This window comes from Cornus florida, unplaced genomic scaffold (genome assembly GCF_030987335.1).
Source record: "Cornus florida cultivar Cherokee Brave unplaced genomic scaffold, ASM3098733v1 CherokeeBrave_3.0.0_Hap2_Chr01, whole genome shotgun sequence".
NCBI classification, from domain to species: Eukaryota; Viridiplantae; Streptophyta; class Magnoliopsida; order Cornales; family Cornaceae; genus Cornus; species Cornus florida.
Window position 1 is genome coordinate 74,713,786 of NW_026775571.1, and position 19,611 is coordinate 74,733,396.

Genomic DNA, 19,611 nt, shown 5'->3' on the forward strand with positions numbered 1-19,611 from the left:
CTGACACTCACTAAAGAACATTGGCATAACAGGTCGAAACTTCATATGCTCAGGAGAAAGCTTCCGTGTTGCGAAGCATACGCTTAGTGATGAAGAACCGGGCCTGACGCGAAAGCTTGAAATTCATACGTCGCACGCTTATTATTGGAAACGTGGGAAGGAAAGATAAAATTAGGAATTTTGACTTTTATTATTATTATTTGATTTTAGGATTTCTATTTATGGTAATAGTTTGATTAGGATTTTTCTTCGATCACTACAAGAAATATCATTTTTACCGGCAGTTTTTATGTGTGTGCCGCTGTTAATTAATTTTTACCGGCAGTGTATAATAAACTGCCATTATTGGTTATTATACCGGCGGTATGATAAAAACTAATTCCGGCGGGTATAAAAAATATGCCAGAAATTATGTAATTTTTATTTAATTGTTATTATTTTATGTATTATTATTATTTTCCTAAAAATCACGTTTAGGGGAGGCTATTACTATTCACACGATTTCTATTCCTCCCTTCTATTCTCTCACTGACTCACGGCTTCAAACCTTGGTGGTGCGGTTGGTGTGGCGCAGGGAAGATCACGGCGATGGTGGCCGATTGGTGGCGCATCAGAGATCTGCATAGTGGTGGTTGTTCAGTTGGAATACGGTTAGTTCTAAAAACTTCTAACCCTAATCCCTCCCTTCTTAAGAGCTCCACTTATCTCTCTCTCTCTCTTAAGTAATTAGCTTATATTGTTGTTAATTTCTTAAGTAAAGATGAACAATTGCATATATGTTTTGGGTTTTTCTCCATTCTACTCTTTCTTGAACAAATCAGCTCCAACTACTGCATATATAATTTCTGGTATGTTGTTGCCGATTTTGGGGCTTCTGATTTTTGAAGGAAATAGGGTAATGTTATTGCCGATTTTTGGTATGTTGTTGCCGATTTTGGGGCTTCTGATTTTTGAAGGAAATAGGGTAATGTTGTTGCCGATTTTCGGTATGTTGTTGCTGATTTTCGGTATGTTGTTGCTGATTTTGAGGCTTTCATATTGGTTCTGCTGCTTTGGCTTATTTGTTTTCTAAACAGATGGGTTTTTATTGTTCTTATATTGTAGTTTGTATTTTTGTGGCTTGTATTATGTTAATAGGGTCTCTTTCTTAAGAATTCATTGATTGGTGAGATACATGGGTTCTTCCAATTTGTCGTATTCTTTAAATTCCAACAACTTTTGTTATGGATGTGAACCCTAACTTTTGGTTTTAGTGTTCACAAAATAGATTAACTAGTCAAGCCATAACTTTTTGTCATGAATTAAAGTAAACTTGTATGTATTAAAACTGAAAAGGAAAAAGGAAAAGAAAACTGAAAACTGAAAAAGGAAAAGGAAAAGAAATCCAATGCATTAAACTTATATTTATAGTTAAAACCAACACTCTCTCTCATATGTATTATTCTTCATGAGGATAATAAATAATTTTTATTACTTTGTTACTTTTGTAACTTTGTTGTAATATATTTATTATTTTGTAGAGATTCATATATAATTTCTTTCATTAGGTTATAGAATCTATCATAATGGACAGAAGTTGGATTACGGAGTCAAGGTACTTTAAATTTTAGTCTCGTCAATTTTCAAAAAAATAATAAATAAATAAAGCTTAATTCTCATTTTGGTTTAGATATTTACGATAAATTCATTTTTACTTTTGTCTTTCTTACTATACAAATAGGATAAGTACTACATACTCGAATGGAGTTGAACAATTTCTAGATACATCGTTTGAGCGAGTTGGGCAGAGTGAACGCATATATTGTCCTTGTAACAATTGTGGGAATTGTATCAAGAAAACACGACAAGAAGTTTTGGATGACTTGATGTGGAATGGGTTTATCCAAACATACACAACTTGGATTTATCATGGAGAACAATTACCTTCGTCTTCTAGGCATGATGATGGGCACACCTTATACGAGCCCATCGACTCCAATGTAAATAATGATGACATGCATGAACTCTTATATGAGGGTTTTGGAATTCAAAATGAAATGGGTGAACAAGCTGATAGGGAAAATGAGTATCATCAGGGCCCTAATGAAGAGGCAGATAAGTTTTACAAGCTTCTAGATGATGGAAAAACAGATATATATCTTGGGTGTAAAAACTTTACGAAGTTGTCTTTTACAGTGAAACTATATTTGTTGAAAACTTTGCATCATTGGACTGATAAATCATTTAGTAAGTTGCTAATGTTTTTGAAAGATGTACTACCAGAAGGTGAGACACTGCCAAAATCTTTTTACGAGACAAAAAAGATAATTAGTAACTTAGGTCTCAAGTATGATAAGATTGATGCATGTCCCTTTGATTGTATGTTGTACTGGAAGGAGCACGCTAATGATGAAACATGTCATAAATGTGGCAAGTCTAGGTGGAAGGATTTTGACACTCATTCCGAGGGCAGTACAAGTACATCACCCCCATCAAAAAAGACAAAAATTCCAGCTAAAGTTATAAGGTATTTCCCTCTTAAGTCAAGACTTCAACGATTGTTCATGTCAAATAAGAAAGCTTCAGATATGCGATGGCATGAGGAAGAACGCATAAAAGATGGAAAATTAAGACATCCTGCTGACTCTCTAGTGTGGGATCATTTTGACAAAAAGTATCCAGAGTTTGCTAGGGATTCTAGAAATGTTAGACTTGGCCTAGCATCAGACTGTTTCAACCCATTTAGGACTATGAGTATTGCACATAGTACATGGCCTGTTGTTCTTGCTGTATACAACTTGCCAGGGTGGATGTGCATGAAACAACCTTTTTTCATACTGTCCACCTTAATCCCTGGTCCTAAGGGTCCTGGAAATGATATTGATGTATATTTGCAGCCTTTGATAGAAGAATTAAAGGAATTGTGGGTTGAAGGCGTGGATACCTATGATACGTCGAGAAAAGGGATGTTTCGCATGCATGCAGCGTTATTGTGGACTATAAGTGACTTTCCTGCTTTTGCAAACTTATCTGGTTGGAGTACAAAGGGGTATTTGGCTTATCCAGTTTGTCTTAAAGAAACTTGTTCTTGTAGGTTAAAGCATAGCAAAAAAATTTGTTATACAGGCCATAGGCATTTTGCTGAGCAATATCATAGATTCAGACGCAATAAAGCATCTTTTGATGGAACAGAAGAGACTAGGTGTGCACCACCTATGTTATCTGGAACAGAAGTGCTACATGAACTAGAGGGCATTAGCTTTCCAGCATTTGGGAAAGGGGATGATGGCAAGGGGAATGCTGCACAAGTGGATGAAATGGATGAAAATCCAATGTTCAATTGGAGGAAGAAGAGTATATTTTTTGAATTGCCTTATTGGGAGCACCTTCTTATTCGTCATAATCTTGATGTGATGCATATTGAGAAGAATATATGCGACAATGTACTTTATACTTTGATGAATGAACCGGGTAGAGGAAATGATGGTTTAAAATCAAGACTCGACTTACAGGAAATGCAAATAAAGCACTCACTTCACCCCCAGGAACGTGGTGCAAACAAATATTATTTGCCTTCAGCAAGTTACACATTTTCTCCACTTGAAAAGAAAATCTTTTGTCAGGCGTTGAAAAAAGTTAAAGTTCCAGATGGATATGCAGCTAACATATCACGTTGTGTGAAATTGAAAGAGCGTAAAATTAGCGGTTTAAAGAGCCATGATTCCCACATCCTAATGCAACAACTATTACCAGTATCCATTCGCAAGCTATTGCCAAAGAATGTATGCTTTACACTTGTTGAGTTGAGTAACTTTTATAAGGAATTCTGTTCAAAAACTCTCATACCGGCTGAGTTGGACAATTTGCAAAATAAGATTGCTTTAACACTTTGTAAATTGGAAATGATATTCCTACCATCTTTTTTTGATGTGATGGTCCACTTATCAATTCACTTAGCTCAGGAAGCAAAGATCGCAATACCAGTGCAATATCGTTGGATGTGTCCATTTGAGAGGTTTACCTTTTTTGCACTATTTTCGTAGGCTTTTTTCCCCACTAAATATTGCAAATACTTCTCATTTTTTTGTTATATCCTATCAGGTATCTTTTAACCTTAAAAAATTATGTGCGCAATAGAAGTCGCCCAGAGGGTTCAATTGCAGAAGGGTATTTAGTTGAGGAATGCTTAAATTTTTGTTCAAGATACCTAGCAAACATGGAGACAAGGTTCAATAGGCCCTCAAGGAATGATGACAACCTTGATGATGGAGAAGAGATGTCTACTTTTGGCCCTAGAGGTCGTGCCTTAGGAAAACAGGAGATGATTGTTTTAGATGATGATTGTCAAACACAAGTTCATCGGTATGTGTTATTTAACTACGACGGAGCTACACAATTCATTGAGTAAGTGAAAAGTTTACAATATTTGACCTAGTTGTTATTATTATTATTATTCATTTGTTGTTAACAATATAACATATAGAGTATGATATTTTTTCATTACAGAAAGCATAAGAAATTGCTTAAAAGAAGGCAATAGAATTTAAAGCCACGACAAATACAATCAATGTCTCATCTATCATTTCATAAGTGGTTTAATGAATGTGTAAGTCTCTACACATAGAACAGTTAATTAAATTTTATATTATATATGCTATTTACTTTATTGTAAAACTTACATCTTTGAAAATATAGCTGTGGAATACGGAGGATCCTATCCCTAATGAGATTCGATGGCTAGCTCGGGGTCCTAATGTCGTTTCCAAACGATTTAAGTTATTCATGATTAATGGGTTTAAGTTTAATGTTAGAGATCGTGATAATCAGAGGAAGACCCAAAATAGTGGTGTTGTTTTAAAAGCACACACATCAAGTTATGCAAGAGCTAGTGATCAAAATCCTATTGCAGGAAATGTTCATTACTTCGGATTATTGACTGATATCATTGAGTTGGACTACATTGAAGAAAGGAAGGTTGTATTGTTCAAGTGTGATTGGTTTGATGTACTCTCTAAGGGTAGAGGGATAAAGGAGGATGATTTTGGGTTTACACTCATTAATTTTTCACGTGTAATGCGAATTGATGAACCATTCATTCTAGCATCTCAGGCTGAGCAAGTGTTTTATGTTCAAGACCCGGTTGATACAGATTGGCATGTTGTTATAGGGACAAAACCTCGTGATTTATATGATATTCCTGAAGATGATACTGAGACCTATGGATTTGAGCAACCATTTAGTTCTCTACACCCGGATACAACTGATGATCACATTCATTGGGATAGAGGTGATGTGCCTGGAACAATGGTTGATAAATCTTCATCAGCAAACACGGAAAAAGAAGATATTCCGGATGAATAACATACTTAGAGTGATGATAATTTTTTCTTAAATGTTGCAAATAATGTTGCATTTTCTTATTTTCATCTTTTTTTTTGGCTTCGTGCGTATGGAATATTATGATTTTTTTTCCATCTCTCCCTCCCTTACTCATTTTCTTATAACTTGGTAAGTAAAAAGAGTATACATAATATTAGTTATTTATTATTTTTTTTTTAACATATTTCAAATTGATATTGTCCTAAAACAAATAAAACTGTGGTACTATCATACTTAAGTAAATTTATACTTCCTTCTTGCATATTGTAATTGTTCTCAAGTGTGTTACTTTTCCAAATTTTGATGTTTTTGAAGACCTAATATATTCAGCCTACATTTCATCTTAACTACCAGCTTGAATAAACATGGCAACAAAGGTTTGTTAGCTTTATCCAGGAACATAATGAAACGTAGGGCAACAATAAACTTGGAATTAGAATTGCATGGAGGACTTTCTCAGGGTTCAAATTCGCAGTCCCATACTTCCCATGGTTCACAAGAAGAGGACGTGGGGACTACTGAAAGCAATGAGTTAAGACCACCGAAGAAGACTCAAGGCTCCACACGCTGCGCAAATGTGGTACAACATGACACCAAAAAGAATGGCCTGATACCATTAAGGTGACTTTATTTAAATGATGGCATTAAATGACTATAAAGTTTTAGGAAATGCATGCAAGTGAAGCCATTTTATAGTGTGAATGACTTATTTATTATTATAGGATTTTACTTATTTGGTCCAAATCGATGACTTATTTATTATTATACCATTTTACAGTGTGAATGAGCATGGACAGCCTAATGGAGCCGATGAAAAAAATTTCGCTAATTATTTGGGCACAATTGCCCGTAATGGTCTTGCAGCTCCCTTGAACTATAAAAATTGGAAGAAAGTCCCTGAAATAGTTAAAGAGGACATGTGGACGATGGTCCGGGTAAAATTTTTTCGACTCTTCACATTTTTGACTGACTGATTTCACTTGTATACACATTTCATTTCTAGAGTTAATTTTTTTTTTTCTTTAATTACTCGATTCTTTATTTATTTATTTTTTATATGCAGGGCAAGTTTGTAGTAGAAGAAATCTCAAAAGATTGGACATTATCATCCTTTGGTCATAAATGAAGAGATTGGAAGAGTGAAATTAAAAGTAACTATTATAAAATTTGGCGTACAGATGAACAACGATATGCAAACCCACCACCAAGTGTTGAGGAGGACCAATGGGATTATCTCATTAGATATTGGCGTACAGAGGCAGCACAGGTAATTCATAATGTTATTTAGGTTATTTAATAATATTAGATTTATCATTCCATGTATATAGGTATATTCCCATCTAATGTGTATTTAAAATTGGATAATGCTTATTTACAATTGGATAATTAAAGAGGACATGTGAATTGGTGGTTCGAGGTTGCTGTTTGGTTGCTTGATTTGGTTGTTGGAGTTCGAATTCGGGTGTTGATTGCTATGGGTGGCTGAATTGGTGGTTCAGGGTTGCTATTTGGTTGCTTGATTTGGTTGTTGAATGATTTCTAGCATTTTTTCCTAGTCAGTTTCTACTATTTTTTCCTAGTCAGTTTCTAGCATTTTATTCTAGTTTTTTTCAGTCAGCTTCTAGCATTTTATTCTAGTTTTTTTCAGTTAAGGAACAGAGAAGTAGAGAGAAAAAAGTCAATGTTAGACCATGAAATTAATCTAACATTTGAAATAAGTTGTCATTCAAATACCCTTTTAGAATTTGTAAATGTAATTGGTCAAGTAAGAAGTAGACAGTGGTAGCATGATCCAGTGCTGAAACTAAGCACATGGCCATAGATTTGTTGAGAGGTATTATGACACATAGCCAGGAGCTTTTAGGACTTTGATCCTTGATAGGTTTTAAGTTCAAAATTTAAGCCTTGCATACAAATTCTGGAACGCACCCCCCCAAAAAACAAAAAAACAAAAAAAATTGTCTATATGCACCTTACAAAAACTGAAGGCCCCATTTACCCAAAAAAAAAAAAAAAAAATTGTAGGCTCCAGCTCGAATGTCATGAGAGTTAAGAAATAGAAGCTTTTGATGTATCCTTGTATGTGTCATATTCAACACATTTTCTGCTAAAGCTTTGCCAAGTTCAGCCAATAACAATTACTAAATCATAATAACAATAAAATGGTAAAAAGTACCTGAGTGTCCTCTCTGATTCTTAGATTCTATCCCGCTGGATTTAACAAGTCATTTACAACCTGAAATGAAAGTAACCTTAAAGGATAGTAATGTAGCAGAACCAAGTTTTATTTATTCTTAAACAATTTCACCAAAAAACTAGAAGTTGATATAGATTACAAGCAAAAGCAACTAGCAAGAAGCTAATAAATGGAGTAGAAATGATATTACAGGACAACTTTAGTTGTAAAAACAAAGAGGAAGTCAATGTACAAAAGAATGTTGAATCATTTAGTTGTTAGACATCCTGCTGATTTTTTCATAGTTAGTGTTCACTTAACCTGTAACATATATAACATTTATTTAAAAATAAGGATTAATCTACTTAGCTCATATATAACATGTGTGTGTTTACAATTTAAAAGGCTAATATATACCTTCTTATTCCTTTGTTTTAGAAACAAAGCCAACAAAATGAAGTAAATTGCTCTAAGCAAACAATGCTGCACACAACTGGGACAATGAGTTATGCGCGGAAGGCTGAAAAGGTTAAGTCTGTTTTTTTTTGAAGTTAATCACTTGTATGTCACACAATTTATTATACATCAGTGCGATATAATTATAATTATATATATATATATATATTAAAAAAAAAAAAAAAAAAGATGAATTTGGAATCAGGGAAGGCGCCAACTCGTGCTCAACTATTTTGCGCAACACATAAGAGCAAGAAGGATGGCAAAGCTAGTGATGAACATGTTGCCAAAATGATTGTAAGAATTTTTTTAGACCTTCAATTATTTATTTTCTAGTTTGATTAAGTGTAAAATATGAGTACTAAAATTTATTATATTTGATATTTTTTATCTTTTTGTGTTTCCTTATCCATTCTATGTATGCAGACATAACTAGAAGAGCTTGCTGCAACTCAGCCTTCTAACCCAGATGAACCTTCACCCCATGATTTTTATGCCCAAGTTAGGGGAGAAGAAAGAAGGGGCCGTGTTCGGATGTATGGCTTGGGACTTACGCCAACCAGTCTTTGGGGGCCATCTCCTAGTAAAGCGGAGCTGATAAGGAGGACCTCACAAGTAGAGGAAGAGGCACGTCTTGCTCGTGCAGAAATGAATGAGAAAGTGGACAAGATGCGTGCCGAGTATGATGAAAAATATGAAGCTTTGAATGCAAAGATGGCTATGATTTTGCGTCATATCGAAAAACAAAATTCTAATGTACAGGTAAATAATTTTGTTATTGTACCCTTGTAAACATTTAACTATATAAATTTTAGAAGTCCTAATATATTTATAATTATATTGTATTATGAAGGTGCATAATAAAATTATATTTTATTGTGAAGGTACCCGGCTCCTCAACTACTACACTTGGTGATCCTTAAACTTTATTTTTGGTCACGGAATTTCATCCTTGGTGAGCATTTAGATTTTAATTATCATTTTTTTTAACCATACATTTAATTGTCTTAATTATTATTCTTTGTTTCATGGCTTTTATTTAAAATGTATGTAAGGCAATTTGAAGGAAGACGAGAGATGAAATTGAACCATTAATTCTCAAGGCCCTCGCATAGTCTCACTCAAATTCTCAATGAAATGTTGATGTTTTATTTTGCATGATTTCCTTTTGAACCTTTTATTAGCACTTGACATTTTGAAACAAAACTTAGATGTTATGGGATGTTATTGAATTTTAATGCAACTTTCTTTGTTCTATGTTATATATCAAATTTAAGTTGTTGGATGTGTTGTGATTGGTAAATTACATGTGATTTCAGTGAACAGGGAACAAAATAAAATATTTGCTAATATGTAAATTAAACTAGAAAAAAATATATATTTTTTTTAAAAAATTAACACATTACCGGCGGTTTAAAACGCCCCAAAAGAAAAAAATATTACAGTTCACTTACAATACACTGACAATTTAACACGCCCCTAAAAGTAAAAAATTATACATTACCGACGCTTTAAATTGCTGGAGTATATCGTTAAAAACGGCGATTTAAAACACCCCTAAAAAGAAAAAATTATACATTACCGACTCTTTAAGGTGCCGGAGATAAATTCTAACACCAGCAGTTACAAACGCCCCTAAAAAGAATATACATTACCAGCGCTTCAAAGTGCCAGAATAGACAGTTACAATGACAGTTTACTTAAAATATACCGGCAGACAAGAACGCCGTTAATTAAAATTTCACCGGCGGTTTTATTGGACCGCCAATAATGATTTTAAACCCAGCAGTTGCTTATAAACCGCCGGTGAAGCTTACCGGCGGTGACTATACCGGCGGTTATCTTAAACCGCCGGTATATGTATTACTGGCGCTTTTTGTACCTAACACCGGCAGTTTAGACCGTCGCTGAAAACCTTATTTGTTGTAGTGGATCCCTATATAATGCTGGTTAAGACATTGTGAAAAAATCACTTTTGATGATTATTATTGATATTGAATTATGAGATTATCGTGATTTATTCTCCCTCTATTATTATTCTCTTTTGATTTCCCTTTCCTCTATTATTCTTTCCTTTTTTCTCTCAATCCCGTTCTTATTCTACTTGAATTCTAATTTCGAATTGCCCCTAACTGCTGCTGCATCAATTGTTTTTAGAGCAAAACAATCAAGTTTATTCAAAGCAAATACTTTAAGAGAGCGAAAAAATCAAGTTTATTCAAAGCAAATATTTCAAGAAAATCTTTCACTGTTCACAACAATCACTAAGTTACTGTTCTGATTATTGGTCATCAATTAAAACCCAACGCAACCTCCACCATCTACCACCAAACATATGTTCCCAAACTCCATTAACCTAGCCAAAAAAAAAAAAAAAAAAAAAAAAACCTGTAATCCCATACCATTTCTCAAACCTTGAACAACCAACGAACATCCATTTAGTTCAGAACCCTACCCGCAAAATTCGACGATAACCAACAACCATCTCCGAAGGGTCTATCATCGTCCCCACAATCTCATCACCCCATCATCGAAAAGTAATCATTGCATAATAGCCAATGTCTTTCTCCAGAGTTCGCCGTCGAACTCATTATTTCATCGTCGTTGCCAGTTCTTATTCACACTAATTTGTCAACGTCTACCTAGATCTTTGCAATTTTCACCAAAATTTTGGCATCCTCTTCACGATTTTGGAAAGTCAACTTTGGATTATTGCAATCTTTACGATGGTTAGTTGTCACCAAAATTTTAGACTGATTTTGGAAAGTGAACTTTGGGTTATTACAATCTTTGCAATCCTTATTGTCACCAAAATTTCAGCGCTATTGATTTTGGAAAGTTAACTTTGGATTATCCCGTCTGGTTGTTAGTTGGCACCAAAATTTTAGACTGATTTTGGAAAGTCAACTTTGGGTTATTGGAAAGTGAACTTTGGGTAATTGCAATCTTTGCAATCCTTATTGTCACCAAAATTTCAGCGCTTTTGATTTTGGAAAGTTAACTTTGGATTATCCCGTCTGGTTGTTAGTTGTCACCAAAATTTTAGGCTAATTTTGGAAAGTCAACTTTGGGTTATTGCAATCTTTGTAATCACCAAAATTTCAGCGCTACTGATTTTGGAAAGTCAACTTTGGATTATCCCGTCTGGTTTGGAAAGTTCAGATTTGGGTTTGGAAAGGATATATTTTGTTTCCCTTAAAAACTAGATTTGACCAAACTCAAATTTAAAATAGACAGATCCAGTATATTTCAGGAAGCAGCAGATTGATTATTCAAGCCCAAGCTTAGCCTAGTTTAGAAGATCAGACCAACTAAATTTTGGCATTATCCACAACCATTCTTATGTCATACCATTCCACCATGACCATCAACAACCTTCTTTAAACTTTGTTCTTTCACCTAGTTGATACATCTTCTTAACGATGTCAGAGGAGAACATCGTTTTATGTCCCCAATGGCTTTGTTTTAAGCCAAGCAAGGTTATGAGTATTGAGTCTAAACCAAACTTCCTATCACACGGAAATAGAATTAACTGGTGTGAAAATGAAAAGGAAACAAAAACAATACTGAAAATAAATTTGGAAGAACTTCTGAAATTTGGAAATATGCTTTTTCAACCTCCATCCATAATCAGTGAGCTCCTTTAGTAGCTTAACAAAACAAATCACTTGCTTTGCGAAGTACACCAGGACCCATGTGCCTCAATGCAAGTTGCACTCTTGTGATGACCCAAACCTGGGGATTCGGATTGCTAACCGGGTCCTTACCCAAACCCGATGTCACACAAGGGTATTATGGTCATTTCATGTCATTATTATAGTTCTAGAGTCCGTAAGGGTATAATAGTCATTTACCATGTTCAAATAATGGTATTAGAACCCAAAAGGGTAAAATAGCCATTTAGTACGTTCATTATAGCTTCTAAACTCATCAGGGGTAAAACTATCATTTTCTATGGTCATTCTATATTTTGGTTGAAGTCTGAGGGTAATTAGGTAATTATACTGAAGTCTGGGGCAAAGTGCAAATACTAGTTTATCTAACCAGTTACATGATTTCATTTAACCAATTAGATGGCTTGGTTTAAAGAGCATGAGAACCTAAGTATTTTGACCGAGACTAATTGGATGAACTCGACACACTTATAAAAACAAGTTCAGGCTTGTCTAGTTGAATTAGGTTCAATTTTGGTTGAAAATTTTATAACTCGAGTTGGGTTTGACTGAATTCTTTCAATTGTCAAGCTATTCATGTTGTACAACTTTTAGATAAAAAATTGAATAGGATATGACATAGAAAAAATAAATTTTGAGTAAAAAAAAATCTTCATGAAATAGTTTAGCAGCTTGAATGATGATAAGAGAGTTTGATATGGGTAATCATGCTCCATTGTTTTGCTAAATAGAGTTGATTTTGGGTTGGTCTACTCCTATGTAATATATATATATATATATATATATATATATATATATATATATATATATATATTAAAACTGAATGTAAATTCCTAAAACAGTTCCAAAAAAATTAATGTAAATATACAATAAATTAAGATTTAAAAAAAAAAAAAAAACAAAAAAAGTCGAAAAGAAAAGATCATGAGCTCAATATGAAGTTGAGTTACTAAATTGCCAGAGAAACAGTTGGCAATAAAGTTATACATATAATATTAGTTGGTCAAGTAGCATTAGAGTCTATTCACCATTTAAAATTAAGAATTCTATTTAAATTGGTTCAAAACTAGTAATTTTGAGTGAAAAATATTTCCCTTGACAAAATGGTATGATTGTAATTATATGTTACCTAATTCAACACAAATGGAGTAACCACTAGTGGGGACTAGTCAGAGAATGACTTTATATATATATATATATATTTCTTCTAGTTCGTACTCACACACCCTCCTCTTTTAAGAAATTATTTGCACTTAACAGAAATTAATACTGACCTGATACTTCATGAGGCACTAAAGTCCAAATTTTTTTCTACTAGTCCAACTCTTTAGAATTCAATAACCTTAATTTTCTTTAATTCGAAAGTATAAATCTATTGCCAATTTGAGTTCAATAATTGAAGCAACTATAGGATATTTTGTGTTTGGCATAAATTGGATTGATGGAGACCGTTATAAAGTCATGCAATTTATTGTCTTGCATAGAAAAGGATAAGTAGCATGGAACCACTAAATTTGTGTGATCTTAGTCCAGTGTTGATAACCTAGGTGGGCTAGTCGGTTGTTCTCTTTTTCTTCTTTTTTTATTTGAACCGAAGACTTATCAACAATTCTTAAACGGAAGGTGTTTGGATCATTTGATCATTTTTCTGCAGTATATTATAGAGATTTTATCACAATTAAGTTGTGATTCAACACAATACTTCAAACTAAGGAGTAATGATTTTTAGAAAAGCTAAATATTTTGAGAAAAAATGAAAAATAAAAAATTCATATGGTTGATCAATGCTTATGGGACAAAGACAAGAATAATGATGATGACACATTACTTCAAGCAAAAAGTAACATGTGGAAACACTATTTATTTGTGTTGATTTTTTTTTTCTCAATACCGTTTTTTTTTTTTTTTATTTAGTTTCAGATCTCTTTTCAACTCAATTAAATTTTGTTTAAATACATTACTCTAAGCTAGCAGTAATGTATTGAACCAGGTTTTTAAATGTGTTGAATGCACCATATAAGAGGAGGATCCAATCGTTAAAATAATATCATTATTAGGTACCTGGTGTACAACTTGTGTATACCATATTTGACACAAAATCAACACCCATTTAAGTTGTCTCGTTATACAAAAGAAAGAGATAGAGAGAGCCCACTCGAGAGTGACCAAGAGCAACAAGAAGTTGAGAGTCCATGAATTCACCAAACCCTAAAAAGATGTTACCATTCTCTTGTAGAAGTGTAAATTTGTATGAAGTGATAGGAAAAAAGAATAATAGATTTGTTACAAAAAGTGTGTTAGTGCAAGGAAAGAGATTCGTAGGGATGTCAATTTTTACCGTCCCGCTGGGGCCCCGTCTCGTCCCGCCCCATTAATAACGGATATGGGAACACTTTTTATACCGTTGGGGCGGGCATGGATACAAATTTTGTACCCATCACGGGTCACGGGGCGAGTAAGGGTTCAGTATACATATCCTAGGGGCTCCGCCCCGCCCCGCTAAGCATATAATTATATATATATATGTAAACTTGGTATTAAACTTTTATTTTTGTTTATTATGTTATCCGAATTATGTTATATAAATAGCAGGAGCTTTAAGTTCCAAAAAGTGGGAGAAAAAATTTGTTAGCGGGGCGGGCATGGGGGCACAATATTTCCCAACGGAGTGGGGCTAGACATGAAAATCCAACCCGTTAAGGGTCTCGGGGCGGGCATGAACTTGACAAAAATTAAAAAAGGCAGGGCGGGATTTAGGGAAACTCGTTTCAAACCCGCCCCGTTGCCATCCCTAGAGATTCGTAAGAAAACGCAGAACGGCTATGCCTTTGGGTTTTCTTTGTGTGAAAGTGAGTTTTTTTTTTTTTGTCACAATATTAAAATAATACTCCGTAAGATTAATAATATGACTCCCTCTATTCTAAAATAGATTTTTATTTTGAAAAATATAACTTTTAAAGTGTCCCAATAAAAATATTCACTTTGGAAACTGTGTAAATCACACAGTTTCCAAAATGGACTTCTATTTTAAAACAGTGATAGTATTAATAATAATAAAAAAAATATTAAAAAACTTTCACAAGTCATGTATGGGATAACTAGGAGAAAGTTTGTTGGAGACTAATCCTGAGTGACTTTGTCATAAGGTGTGGTTGGTGTTAATAACTCACAAATTCTTTACTTCAACATCAAATTTCACTTTGGAAGGTATGAAAATATCAGTGGATTAAATACTTCATTATATAATAAGTGTGTCTAAATCTAAAACAAAATAAAAAGAAAAAGAAACCAAATAATATTAATGTGGTTTAGCTCATGTAAATGTACCCTGACATGCCAATTTAAGTTTAAATTCACACAGGTAGGAGAAGTTTGGAGACTTATTTAATTAGGTCTACTGAAAAAAAATCGGACTAACAAGGGGTACTGACGTAGTGACGTGTGGGTTAGAGTACGAAAAAATAATAATAATAATAATAATAATAATAATAATAATAATAATAATAATAAAAAGCTAGTGGAAAGGCAAATATTAAATTATTATTATTATTTTTTGGGGGAGGGGTGGGGTGGTCTTAAATGGAAAAAACAAAAATGATTTCATTTTTGGTGCTGTTCCAGGAAGGCTTTGCAAAGCAAGAGGATTTCTAGTTGGGCTGGGCTTTTGTTGGATTATTATACTACATGAGTATGTTTGGGTTATGAATATAACCATGTAGACCAATATTTCAGAATAACTTAGTGTCAATTCAATTTAGGCCAACAAGGCCTGGCCTTATTTCAAGAATAACTTGGTGGAAATTCATGTTTGGGCCAACAACAAGGCCTGGCCTTAAAATTTCCTTGCAGATCTACTCTCATAAAACATTTGAAGACCAACAAAACATTTCACAAATTACCTCTAATCTATTTTGAAAAAGGGACCACTATCAAAACATATATAAAATGATGGAACTTAAGTAAAAAAAAAAATTTATTTTTTATTTTTATTTTTATTTTTCTGATCTCGAAAAATCAATATTTGATTTTTACGGGCAGTTGCCTTCATGTGTAGGTTGTCAGCTATTAAATTGACATGTTGTCTAACGGAATGATGTTAGGTATTGTTGTCTTTGCCTTTACATGCTTTTTATTTGGAATGAATAGGAGTATGTGACAATTTTGCTTTTTCTATGTTTAATGCTTGCGTACACCATTCAGTTTTTAAGTTGAAATTTTAATTTAGTTTTGTGGTTGCATTTTGTTTTTGCTCCATACTTGCCACTGTAAAATTCATAATTTTGTAACTATAGTATTTAATCAAAATTCATATTCCGGAGATGGATGGAGTAGTACCAATATTTGGAGATAAAGTGAGAGAAAATAGGTTAAGATGGTATGACACGTACAAAGAAGACCTTTAAGTGCACCAGTTAAGAAAAGTGATATGGTTCACATTGAGGGTAAATTGGATAATAATTATGTCGCTTTTTATTCAATTTTTTTTTGTTTGATGGGTTATGAATGGCTAGTATAATTTAGTTCATAACCATATAAAAATTTCTCGTCTAGGAAGATTTGAACGTTAACCTTTCACCTCTAAGAATATTGAACGTTAATCTTCCACGTTAAAAAATGTGGAGATACTACCTATAAACTAAAAAGTAAGAAAGAAAAATAATACTCCATCTGTCCCATAATAAGTGTCTTCCTTTTCTTATATTTGGACCAACCATTAATAGATTTGATAATTAATTCACTATCAATATAATAAAAAATATTAAAAATCTCTTTTAAAAAAATTAAATCCCAAAAAGGACAATTAAATTGGGTAGGAAGGAGTATATTAATGTGGGCAGCCCTTGCAATACGAGGCTGACAAATCTACTCTTTCATCTATGCCTAAAAGAAGAATGATTAATGTTGGGCTGGGCTTTTGCTGTATTATAAAGTACATGGGTATGCTTGATCTGTGTATAATAATGTGGGCCTATATTTCACAAACAATGTGGTATCAATTATTTTTGGGCCAAGAACAAGGCCTGGCCTTAAAATTGCCATACAGATCTACCATTGCAACTTCTACTAAACATTGAAGACCCACAAACATTTCACTCAGATCGGTCTCTCTCTCTCTGACGCCAGCAGGGATGGATTTAGGAATTCATATGAGGGGGGCAAATTTATATAGAGAGGTTTTTTCATAATTTCATCACGAACAATTTCAAAAATTTATAGATATAAATACAAAAATGTATAGATTTAGGGGTATAAAATGTAATAATAAAAAATTTCAGTAGGGCGAATGGCCCCACTGAGCCTTTCACAGATCCGCGCCTGGATGCCAGACCACTTTTACCATTCAATCTCTCTGTCAGATCATTTTAAACTTAATCTATATTTTAGCTCTGCGATTTACATTTCATTTTTGTGATTGGATGTCAATTTGGTTACTGAGGAACGGTAAAAATCGAAAAAAAAAAAAAAAAAAAAAAACTGAATAAATATTTGGAAAGTTATGTCTTTATTTTCTTCAGCTTTCTCGGCAACCATACAGAGGTTCGGAAACAATATTTTGTATAGCTAAAGAAAAAAATAAAAATCCCTTTAAATCTACCTAGAGAAAAATAATTTTTAATCAAGAAATATATATATATATATATATATTTTTTTTTGGATAAATGAAAAAAAAAAAAAAAATTCTCCACGGTAAGCAGGCTCCTTAATTTAGTAGTTTATTTATTTTACTAAATCCCTGTTTGATTGCTGAGAAAACCGAGTGAGTGAAAAAAGAAAATATTTATTTTTTTAAATGTTATATGTTTTCTATGTTTAGGCTGCAAAAGTGTAAAAGTTATATGGACTACATCAATTTGACCTACGACTTGTTTCAGTCTTTAAATTGCGTGTCCATTTGATTTCTTATGTCCCAAGTATTTTTATTTTTTACTTTATTTATTTATTTATTTAAATTCTAAGATTCTCCAAATTATAGATTTCCTCTGAGAATTTTTGAATTTTTTTTCACAATCAATGAAAGTTAATTTGTATATTGTACCAACAGACCCGTGGCCTAACGGTATAAGGCTTCTACTTCCCAAAAGGAGGTCAGGGGTTCGAATCTCAGTGGAGACAGTGTGTGTGAGTCTCAACTAGGAAAAAAAAAGAAGAAGTTAATTTGTATATTGTTTGCAGGTGATGAATTAGTAGAGAAATTTGATGAATTAGTTGAGAAACTCCTAAAAGAACTCCCCCTTGAAATGATTATGCCAACAAATTGGAGGTTAATTCTTTGCTCGAGAGTTTTGTGCCTGGGCGATACATTGTGAAACAGAATAAAAAAATTGGAGAATGTTATGGATTTAAATTTGTATTTGAGTTTAATGTTATGGATTTAAATTTGTGTTTGAGTTTAATGTTGATAAGTTGACCCTTATGACTTATGCGGAGCTTAATGGATTAGAATTGGATTAATGAAAAATAAAGAATGTGAATGGCTGTAGTTTCCACTTGAATTAATCTAGAAATACAGCAGATGCAACGCAAAATCAGACTATACACGTCCCTATCGGTACCTGTTCACCAAAACCGACATTTGATGTCGTGATGTGCCTTCTAACCATTTGGGTGTACCAAGAAAAATTATAAATTTCCATCTCAGTTGTCCGATCGTCATATCACTATTTACAGAAACTACTAACTCCTCCTCTAGTACCTTAAACTCCATCTGAGTAAGGTAACACCTTCTCTAGGGTCAGCTCCGATATTCAAAATTGACCTCCTGAGCTACCTTGGTAATAACAAGTGTTATTATTACACCTGCTATACATTCAACTGATAACTCATCAACGAACTGAAAGATTTAAATATCTTATCAATTGTTAAGAGCATCCACTTCCACCTTCGCTTTCAACAGATGGAACTTGATGCAAAGTGTTAATCACCACTATAATCCATCTAAACCGTTTCGTGATCCGTTCTATTCGTATGAACTAAAGTCTTACCAGTTCGAAATATACTCGAATTAAGCTGACCTAATTTAGTCAATCAACCAATATCCCATCCAGAATCCTGACCCGTGTATAAAATCAACAATCCTTCAACTAAATTCGTAAAATGCTCTCTCATTTCCCCTTCAGTATAGGAAATGGCTGCAAAGGGTCCGGTGATGTGCGGCCCAAGTTTTTCAACCCGGTGCGTCAGTGATGAACCGAAAGTTAATCTGATAACAAATTCAAAGTGCAGAAGCAAAAGATAAACCAATAGTCCCTAGAGGTACAACACGTCTCTAAGACACTAATATGATCCTCAATGAGGTCACAAAACCAAAAGAAAACAAGTGCGGAACTGACGCTTCAAAAATGGACTAAAAGGGACCTAGGGGTAAAATGGTCATTTCCAACATAAAAGTAAGTATTACTGAGCACACTGTTGGAAAAACAACGAAAAATTAATCAATTTAAAAAAAAAATTCATTTGATTTGGAATCCGGATGAAGAAGTTATGGCTAACGAAAAAAGAAGGGGCAAAAAGGTCAAAAGTAGCTAACCCTAGGTCATCTAAACGTTTAGGAAGCCTTTCTAACCGGTTAGAAGGCTAAAAATCACGTCCAACCCACTGCCCAAGCACATGTAACCGTTTACATAGCCCCATGTAACAGGTTACGAAGCAAAAAACAGAATAGGCAACAAGGAAAACTGGTAGCAAGGGTTTTTCGGCAAAAAAAAGTGATTTTGAGGGCTAAGATGACATTTTATGAAAAAATACAAAAAAAAAAACCCCTCAAAATTGAGTTTTCTACGTGACACACGAGGAAAAATGAAAAAAATGCATTTTGAAATACCCGAAATGCCCCTGGAACAGAATAGGGTCAAAACTTAAAAATGTGCAACTTTAGGTTTTTGTTTCATCAAGAAAGGTATTGTTTGCCAAAGTGAGTATGGAAGTGCATACAATATGATAAAATAG

The 19,611-nt window shown here is 33.6% G+C and overlaps 1 protein-coding gene across 5 annotated transcripts; it reads left to right on the top strand.

The window, feature by feature from the left end:
- Positions 1-489: 489 nt before the first annotated feature.
- LOC132301279 (uncharacterized) lies at positions 490-9,269 on the top strand. Of its 5 annotated transcripts, XR_009480628.1 has the most exons (7): positions 491-650; positions 5,834-5,979; positions 6,137-6,293; positions 6,422-6,625; positions 7,973-8,287; positions 8,417-8,752; positions 8,875-9,269. XR_009480628.1 is itself a non-coding variant. In XM_059798556.1 (4 exons), the coding sequence occupies exons 1-4, from the start codon at positions 589-591 to the stop codon at positions 6,482-6,484; spliced, it is 549 nt and encodes a 182-aa protein (XP_059654539.1). In that variant the 5' UTR covers positions 490-588; the 3' UTR covers positions 6,485-6,625. The 5 variants fall into 5 exon arrangements, 4 of the variants coding, with proteins under 4 accessions (XP_059654539.1, XP_059654545.1, XP_059654530.1 ...); XM_059798556.1 differs by lacking the exons at positions 7,973-8,287; positions 8,417-8,752; positions 8,875-9,269 and having other exon boundaries at positions 490-650; positions 5,713-5,979; XM_059798562.1 differs by lacking the exons at positions 7,973-8,287; positions 8,417-8,752; positions 8,875-9,269 and having other exon boundaries at positions 490-650; positions 5,755-5,979.
- Positions 9,270-19,611: the final 10,342 nt, after the last annotated feature.